The sequence below is a fragment of the Lithobates pipiens genome, unplaced genomic scaffold (assembly GCF_037356315.1).
Source record: "Lithobates pipiens isolate NorthernLeopardFrog02 unplaced genomic scaffold, aLitPip1_a1.2 Scaffold_8, whole genome shotgun sequence".
NCBI classification, from domain to species: Eukaryota; Metazoa; Chordata; class Amphibia; order Anura; family Ranidae; genus Lithobates; species Lithobates pipiens.
The window spans coordinates 388,539,690-388,549,608 of record NW_027507903.1 but is presented as its reverse complement, the minus strand read 5'-3'; the positions used below and the strand labels follow the sequence as shown (position 1 = coordinate 388,549,608).

The following is a 9,919-nucleotide window of genomic DNA, read 5'->3' as shown; positions in this document are numbered from 1 at the left end:
TTAACAAACGATAACGAAGTGCAGAATCCAAAAAACGAAAGATCCGACATAAACAAATGCTTTTTTTTTTTTTTTTTGTGACAACAGTTCGATATAGACAGGAGATTCAAAATGACGCTGACAATAACAATCTGTGTCTATCGAACCTGTGGTCGAATGTGCCTAACCTTAACTCTATTAGTCCATTATTATTCTACATAGAGAGAAAATATTTGACATAGAGAGAAAAGATCGCTGCTGGAATTGGGTGGGGGAAGTAAAATAAAAATAATGATGATGATGAATGCTATTGGCTGATTGTAACCAAAGAGGAGGAGCAGTAAAATCTTGAACTGTATCTTTAGAGTAAGGCAGTTTATTTCTTGGGGATATTTGTTTTTACTACACAAATATTGATTGTTTTAGGTTTTAATAGGAGGTGATCAGTAAAAATGTTCCCTCTCAGTAAATTTTCCAAGTTTTGTGTGTAAAGTAAGTTGAAGGGGTTGGCAAGTCTTGTCACAATATACAAGGGTTTTTAAGTTGTTACAGGCTAAAGGGAACCATGTAAGGGGAATGGATGAACACTATATGAGCATTACTGCAATAAAATATTAATGGTGGCGATGGTGTGATTATATCTGTTTTTAGAATGTTGAAAGCAGGGTAAACGGGTATTTAGCTTAAAGCACAAAAATTTAAATTCATGCCTAAGAAGGTGTAAAGATCCTTTGAAGGGTTTTACACATCAGTAGGTGAGGAGTGAAGCGTTGTGTTTCTTTACTGATGGGAAGTCAGCATTAGGCTCTGATACCAATGTCATATTCTTCAAAATGCTGCTGCTTTAAATGTTTCAGTATTTCCTGGGAAAGCAGGTGCTCGCTATGATCTTCACCTTTAGGACAATCTAAAATACAACATGAGAGATTAACACTTTCATTAGAAAAGAAACTCCACTTAACGTTATTTGTATTTAACATTACCACATAATGTAACCTTATTTATAATAACAGTTCTTCCCTATGTATGACGTGTTTACTGTTTATAGTATTTTCAAATAGTGATGGACGAACTTCCGACGGGACATTTCGCGAACGCGGCCGATAGTTCGTGAACCGTAACGTTTGCGGCGGGCCCCATTGACTTCAATGGGAGGCGAACTTTGCAAACCTACAGGTCAAATTTGCAGCCACAAAATAATTAATAGCTGTGCAAACATAGTCCCACCACATGGCCAATGACATAACACATGTATGAGGTGAATCTGGGATTGACAACTACAAGCATTCTTTTTTTATATGTGAAATTGTTGTGACAATTCAGGACTGTGGAGTGCATTAAGGCAATGGAGGAGAGGGAAGGTCAGGGTAGGCAAAGAAGAGGGTGCAGGAGATGATCACCAGCAGCGTGACATACAGCAATGACACCTGCACCGTGATAGAGTCATCTGACACCAGCACCGTGATAGAGAGCACTGACATCAGCAGCGTGACATACAGCAATGACACCTGCACCGTGATAGAGAGCACTGACAACAGCACAGTGATAGAGAGCACTGACATCAGCAGCGTGACATAAAGCACTAACACCAGCACCGTGATATACAGCACTGACAGCAGCACCGTGATACAGAGCACTGACATCAGCAGCGTGACATAAAGCACTCACACCAGCACCGTGATATACAGCACTGACAGCAGCACCGTGACAGAGAGCACTGACATCAGCAGCGTGACATACAGCAATGACACCTGCACCGTGATAGAGTGATCTGACACCAGCACCGTGATAGAGAGCACTGACATCAGCAGCGTGACATAAAGCACTAACACCAGCACCGTGATATACAGCACTGACAGCAGCACCCTGATAGAGAGTACTGACATCAGCACCGTGATATACAGCACTGACACTTGCACCGTAAGCAGCCCCAGAAGGAAGTCAGCATAGCACAGGGATGGTGGGAGCCCCTCATAATGAGCATAGCACAGGGATGGTGGGAGCCCCTCATAATGAGCATAGCACAGGGATGGTGGGAGCCCCTCATAATAAGCAGCCCCAGGAGGATGTCAGCATAGCACAGGGATGGTGGGAGCCCCTCATAATAAGCAGCCCCAGGAGGAAGTCAGCGCAGTACAGGGATGGTGGGAGCCCCTCATAATAAGCATAGCACAGGGATGGTGGGAGCCCTTCATAATATGCACAGCAGAGGTACAGCCCCAGGAGGAATTCAGCACAGCACAGCACAGGGATGGTGGGAGCCCCTCATAATAAGCAGCCCCAGTAGAAATATGACACCGCTCAACCTCTTCAAAGAGGAGGGTACGGTGTGCTTTTTTTGGACAAGGAAGTGAGCCAAATGAAGAAAGAAGGTCTGTGTGATCGATTTAAAAAATTGTTTATAGATATATACATGGCCTACTGGTCACATGTGTTGAATTCCTCAGAGATCCATGCCTCATTCATTTTTAGAAATGTGAGGTAGTTAACACTGTGATGAGCTAGGCGAGTACGCTTATCGGTCACGATCCCCCCTGCTGCGCTGAACGTCCTTTCGTACAGGACACTGGACGAGGGGCAAGCCAACAGTTCGATTGCAAATTGGGCAAGCTCTGGCCAGAGGTCAAGCCTGCCCACCCAGTAGTCCAGGGGTTCATCACTCCTCAGAGCGTCCACATCGGCCGTTAACCCGATGTAGTCGGACACCTGACGGTCTAGGCGTTCCCTGATGCTGGATCCGGATGACACCTGTCGGTGGGTCGGCTGAAAGAATGACCTCATATCCAAAGTCACCAACACATCTTCAAACCGGCCTCTTCTTGCAGGCGCTGTTGGATTGGTACCCGCAACTCCTTCTCTGGGAGTGAGAATTGCTCCTCTGCCAGCGCACGCAAAAGCAGAATGCAGCATTTCTCGAAGCAAGGCCTGGAAGTGCTGCATTCTGACAGCCCTCTGTGACGGCGGTAGCATTTCCGCCATTTTGTGTTTGTACCGGGGGTCTAAGTACGTTGCCACCCAGTACTGGTCCTTGACCCTTATGCTTTTTATACAGGGGTCCCTGTTAAAACACTGGAGCATGAAGGCCCCCATTTGCACTAAACTGGAAGCGGTGTTGTGGCCTGGCTCCTGCTCATCATCCAGGATAAGGTCGTCCTCTTCATTCTCCTCTCCCCATCCACGCACAACAACAGGGGTCCCAGAAAGGTTTAAAGCATGCTCTTCTTGCTCCTCCTCATCTGCCCCAGCACCATCCTCCTCTGACTCCTCTTCAGACTCCTGTTGTTGACTTGTCTCAGATAGAGTAGCCCCCCTGGGAATTCATCCAGCATTGCGACTTCCTCATCTTCCCGCTCCTGCTCCTCCACAGCTTGATCAATGACACGACGCAATGTACGCTCCATAAAGAAGGCATAAGGTACCATGTCACTGATGGCGCCATGGCTGCGACTGACCAGTTTGGTGATCTCCTCAAATGGCCGCAGAAGTCGGCATGCGTCGCGCATGAGCAGGCACTGGCGCAGTGAAAAAAAAACAGCTCCCCAGAACCTGTTCTGCCGCAGAGTTCATACAGGTAGATGTTAACTGCACGTTTCTGCTGGAGCAGCCTATCAAGCATATAGAAGGTTGAGTTCCATCGCATCGGGCAATCGCAAATAAGACTTCTGACCGGCAGATTGTGTCGCCACTGAATGTCAGCAAGGCGAGCCATGGCCGTGTAAGATCTTCTGAAATGGGCCGAGATTTTCCTTGCCTGCCGCAAGATGTCCTGGACCCCAGGGTATTTGACAACGAATCGCTGCACGACCAAGTTTAAGACGTGTGCCATGCATGGCACGTGCGAGATTTTGCCCTGTTGCAATGCGCTAAGCAGATTGGCACCATTGTCACACACCACTTTACCAACTGTCAAATTGAGCGGTGTTAGCCACTGATCTGCCTGTGAACGCAAAGCTGAAAGGAGTGCCGGGCCAGTGTGGCTCTTGGCTTCCAGGCACAACAGACGCAGCACGGCATGGCAATGTCTCACCTGGCATGTCGAATAGGTTCTGGGGAACTTGGGCGGTGTAGCGGAAGAGACACTAGCAGCGGAAAAGGAGGAGTCAGCCGAGGAGGAGAGGGAGGAGGATGGAGTAGGAGGAGGAGGATAAGAACAGCCAGGCCTGCATGCAATCCGTGGCGGTAAAACCAAATCTACACGGGTGCCACAGGTTACATGCTTGACGGCCGTCAGAAGGTTCACCCAGTGGGCAGTAAAAGTGATATACCTTCCCTGCCTGTGTTTGCTAGACCACGTGTCTGTGGTCAGATGTATCTTGGCACCGACACTGTGTGCCAGAGATACATTCACTTGCCGCTGAACAGGGCCATATAGCTCTGGGATGCCCTTCTCTGAGAAATACTTCCTTCCTGGGACCTTCCATTGTGGTGTTCCAATGGCCACAAATTTGCGAAAGGCCTCTGGGTCCATCAGTTTATATGGCAGTAGTTGGCGGGCTATGAGTTCTGACAAGCCAGCCGTCAACCGTTGGGCAAGAGGGTTATCCGGCGTCATCATTAATTTACGCTCGAACATTAGGCCCACGGAAGCCTGCCTTTTTGCAGAAAAACATGAGCTTGGCGTGATGGAAGGTGGAGTGGAGGACAATTGTGTGGAGAGAGGAGAAGGAGAAGTAGAAGACGAGGCTGGACAGTGAGAGCCTGGAGTGTGGCTTTGTGTGTTCCGTTGCTCCCACTGGGCTCGGTGATGGCTGCTCATGTGCCTTCTTAAGGCGGTCGTCCCTAGGTGAGTGTTGGGCTTACCGCGACTAATGCGTTGACTGCAAAGATTGCAGATGGCAACGCTATTGTCAGCAGCGGACACGTTAAAAAAAGCCCACACTGCGGAGCCATGTGCCGGTGTCCTGGGAGCACCAGATGTGACCGTACATGGTCGATGACTCGCTCCTGATACATTTGCAGTCTGCTTTGTCCCTCCTGTGCAATGTAAGTTATTCCTGCTTCTCCTCCCTATCTGCTGGTCCATATCTCCCTCTGAACTCCCTTCCTCTCTTGTGGGCACCCATGTGATATCACTAGACACGTCATCATCGACGTCACCTTCCCCACCGCTATAAGTAGAGATCTCGGAGTAGGCAGCAACACCGGGGACCAACCTCTTCCTTGGGCTGATCTGGGTACTGTCGTCAGACTGCTGAGTAGCGGTTGTTGCTACCTCCTCTTCCTGATCCAATACCAAGAGTGGCTGCGCATCAGAAATGTCTTGATATGGATCGGAAAATAATTCCCGTGACTCAAGTGGAAGGTATGTGGTGGTGGTGGTGTTGTTGGTGGTAGTGTCTTTGGGGGTGCACATAGCAGAGAGTGAAGAAGAGGGTGCAGATCGAGAGGATGAGGAGGGTGCAGAAGAGTAAGGCTGAGTGAGCCACTCAACCAAGTCTGGTGCGCCCTTTAAAGTAATTGAACGCACCTTCTGCAACTTCCCACTTTGGCTCAAGCCTGTTGCTCCTGCCCTACCCTTACCGCCCCTGCAGAAGGGCCTGCCTCTTCCTCTGCCTGTCATTTTTTAAATGACCCTGTGACAAAACTCTCAGTCCCTATACTGATGAAGGACTGCTGCAGTATAGGGCAGCGGTCAGCAGTAATGCACCTCAACCCTATGTATTGTGGACCTATACCAGTCCTTATAGAATAGCTGACTGTACCTCACTCAACCCTATGTACTGTAGCACCCTAGACCTTACCAGTCCTTATATGGACCTTTGTGGAACAAGTAGGTTGTGAATGATTAGCAGACTGCAGCAGAAGGGCAGCAGTCAAGTATAATATTCTTTCTATATTTGGAAGAAAGAATATTATACGTGTACAAGCCTATTACCATACCACTGATAACAGTCCTGAAAAGAACCTTTGTGGACCTAATATAGTAACAGCTACTGATTAAACTGACCCTCACTGCCTCACACACAGCTTCCTGCCTGTCCCTATATAAACTGACAAAACAGAGGCTGCTGGAACAATAACTAGAATAGCACTTTTGTGGACCTGATAGTAACAGCTAAGGACTAAACTGACTGTCCCTGCAGCACATACCGTCCTGTCCCTTTCTCTAAACTGACAAAAGACACTCAGGCTGCTGCAACAATCAGTCGCACAGCAGTGCCTCAAACCTATATCCTGAACTACACCTAACACCTATACCAGTCCTGAAAAGAACTTTTGTGTACCAAATAGCTAGCGATTTGGGTCACTGCAATCCCTCCCTGCTCCACACAGCAACCTCTCTCTATGGTGACAGAAGAAAGAATGTAAAATGGCCGCCGGATCGGGTCTATTTATAAGTTAGGGGGAATGTCCAAGTGTCCATGTGCTGTAATGTCTCAATTGGTTGTCCTGTACCCCATGATGGATGTGTCATCATAGGTCAAAGTTCTTTTACACAGCAAACACGGAAGTCCGCCGGGCGAACTGCGGCAATAGTCCGCGAACAGCCGAAATTCGCCGCGAAACGACCGCCGGGCGAACCGTTCGGCCATCACTATTTTCAAGGCTTTAAATTACAGTTTAATATGCAGAAAAATGTATCTTACATTCCAGGTATTCTATTTCTTCTGTATTTCATAAATCAGCAGGTCTAATTCTATGTGCTCATAAGGCTGATAGTGATGAAAGGAAGCATTGTACCCACACTTAAGACCCCTTCACAGAGAATCTGCTGTGCATACATGACCAAGAAAAAAATACCTGCCTATTTTTTTCCAGCAGAGTCAGGTATATTTTAGTGTTCTTGCATAGCAAGACCACCTAATTTTATCTCACATATATATTATTATAGCCAAATTTACCACCCTAACTCCTCCCACACCTTTTACACTACATAGAAAGTAATATACCGAAATGTGCGGATTGTTCCAGATTGGTGTGCTATTACTTTGTGGAATGTTTTGCTGAATGGTTCACAAAATATCGTCATTTTTGCTGCAACATTTTTCCCATAGGAATGAATGGAGAAATGTTCAAAACTAGAGTGGGAGGGGACAAAAGCTCTGAGGGAATTATAGCTCCTCCCAAACAGCTCTGAGGAGAATTACAGATAGTCCCACACAGTTCTGAGGGGAATTCTAAGTAGCCCCACACAGCTCTGAGGAGAATTATAGCTACTTCCACACATCTCTGAGGAGAATTATAGCTGCTCCCGCATGGCTCTGAGGAGAATAATAGCTACTCCTGCTCAGCTCTGAGGAGAATTATAGCTACTGCCACATATCTCTGAGGAGAATTATAGCTAGTCCCACACATCCCTGAGGAGAATTATAGCTACTCCCGCACAGGTCTGAGGAGAATTATAACTACTCCCACACAGCTCTGAGGAGAATTATAACTACTCCCGCAAAGCTCTGAGGAGAATTATAGCTAGTCCCGCACAGCTCTGAGGATAATTATAGATACTCCCACACAGCTATGAGGGGAATTATAGGTAGTCCCACACAGCTCTGAGGGGAATTATAGCTACTCCCGCACAGCTATGAGGGGAATTATAGCTAGTCCCACACAGCTCATAGGGGAATTATAGCTACTCCCACACAGCTCTGTGGAGAATTAGAGCTACTCCCGCACAGCTCTGAGGAGAATTATAGCTAGTCCCGCACAGCTCTGAGGAGAATTATAGCTCCTCCCCCACAGCTCTGAGGGGAATTATAGCTCCTCCCACACAGCTCTGAGGAGAATTATAGCTACTCCCGCACAGCTCTGAGGAGAATTATAGCTAGTCCCACAGCTCTGAGGAGAATTATGGCTAGTCCCACAGCTCTGAGGAGAATAATAGCTACTCCCGCACAGCTCTGAGAATTATAGGTAGTCCCACACAGCTCTGAGGAGAATTATAGCTACTCCCACACAACTCTGAGGGGAATTATAAGTAGTCCCACACAGCTCTGAGGATAATTATAGCTAGTCCCACACAGCTCTCAGGAGAATTATAGCTACCCCACACAGCTCTCAGGAGAATTATAGCTACCCCACACAGCTCTGAGAATTATAGATACTCCCACACAGCTCTGAGAGGAATTATAGGTAGTCCCACACATCTCTGAGGAGAATTATAGCTCCTCCCACACAGCTCTGAGGGGGAAAATCGGAAGTCCCACACAGCTCTGAGGAAAATTATAGCTCCTCCCACACAGCTCTGAGGAGAATTATAGCAAGTCCCACACAGCTCTGTGGAGAATTATAGCTAGTCCCACACAGCTGAAGGGAATTATAGCTAATCCCACACAGCTGTGAGGGGAATTATAGCTAGTCCCACACAGCTCTGATGGGAATTATAGCTAGTCCCACACGGCTCTGAGGGGAATTATAGGTAGTCCCACACAGCTCTGAGGAGAATTATAGCTACTCCCGCACAGCTCGGAGGAGAATTATAGCTACTCCCACACATCTCTGAGGAGAATTATAGCTAGTCCCACACATCTCTGAGAAGAATTATACCTACTTATGCACAGCTCTGAGGAGAATTATAGGTAGTCCCACACAGCTCTGAGGAGAATAATAGCTACTCCCGCACAGCTCTGAGAATTATAGGTAGTCCCACACAGCTCTGAGGAGAATTATAGCTACTCCCACACAACTCTGAGGGGAATTATAGGTAGTTCCACACAGCTCTGAGGAGAATTATAGCTCCTCCCACACAGCTCTGAGGGGGAAAATCGGAAGTCCCACACAGCTCTGAGGAGAATTATAGCTCCTCCCACACAGCTCTGAGGAGAATTATAGCAAGTCCCACACAGCTCTGTGGAGAATTATAGCCAGTCCCACACAGCTGAAGGGAATTATAGCTAATCCCACACAGCTCTGAGGGGAATTATAGCTAGTCCCACACAGCTCTGATGGCAATTAGAGCTAGTCCCACACGGCTCTGAGGGGAATTATAGGTAGTCCCACACAGCTCTGAGGAGAATTATAGCTACTGAGGAGAATTATAGCTACTCCCAGACAGCTCTGAGGAGAATTATAGCTACTCCCACACATCTCTAAGGAGAATTATAGCTAGTCCCACACATCTCTGAGAAGAATTATAGCTACTCATGCACAGCTCTGAGGAGAATTATAGGTAGTCCCACACAGCTCTGAGGAGAATAATAGTTACTCCCGCACAGCTCTGAGAATTATAGGTAGTCCCAAACAGCTCTGAGGAGAATTATAGCTACTCCCACACAACTCTGAGGGGAATTATAAGTAGTCCCACACAGCTCTGAGGATAATTATAGCTAGTCCCGCACAGCTCTGAGGAGAATTATAGCTACCCCACACAGCTCTGAGAATTATAGATACTCCCACACAGCTCTGAGGGGAATTATAGGTAGTCCCACACAGCTCTGCCTCCCAGACAGCTCTGAGGGGGAAAATCGGAAGTCCCACACAGCTCTGAGGAGAATAATAGCTCCTCACACACAGCTCTGAGGAGAATTATAGCAAGTCCCACACAGCTCTGTGGAGAATTATAGCTAGTCCCACACAGCTGAAGGAAATTATAGCTAATCCCACACAGCTCTGAGGGGAATTATAGCTAGTCCCACACAGCTCTGATGGGAATTATAGCTAGTCCCACACGGCTCTGAGGGGAATTATAGGTAGTCCCACACAGCTCTGAGGAGAATTATAGCTATTCCCGCACAGCTCTGAGGAGAATTATAGCTACTCCCAGACAGCTCTGAGGAGAATTATAGCTACTCCCACACATCTCTGAGGAGAATTATAGCTAGTCCCACACATCTCTGAGAAGAATTATAGCTACTCATGCACAGCTCTGAGGAGAATTATAGGTAGCCCCACACAGCTCTGGGGAGAATTATAGCTACTCCCACACATCTCTGAGGAGAATTATAGCTACTCCCACACATCTCTGAGGAGAATTATAGCTAGTCCCACACAGCACTGAGGGGAG

The 9,919-nt window shown here is 47.4% G+C and overlaps 1 protein-coding gene across 2 annotated transcripts in view; it reads right to left on the bottom strand.

Moving 5' to 3' along the window:
* Positions 1–339: 339 nt before the first annotated feature.
* The window catches only part of STING1 (stimulator of interferon response cGAMP interactor 1), a 463,207-nt gene continuing 453,627 nt past the window's right edge, over positions 340–9,919 (bottom strand). For both annotated transcript variants that reach the window (XM_077473929.1, XM_077473928.1), the window contains exon 7: positions 340–886. In XM_077473929.1, coding sequence (XP_077330055.1) covers positions 780–886 — 107 coding nt within the window. In that variant the 3' untranslated portion in view covers positions 340–779. The remainder of the gene's footprint in view (positions 887–9,919) is intronic.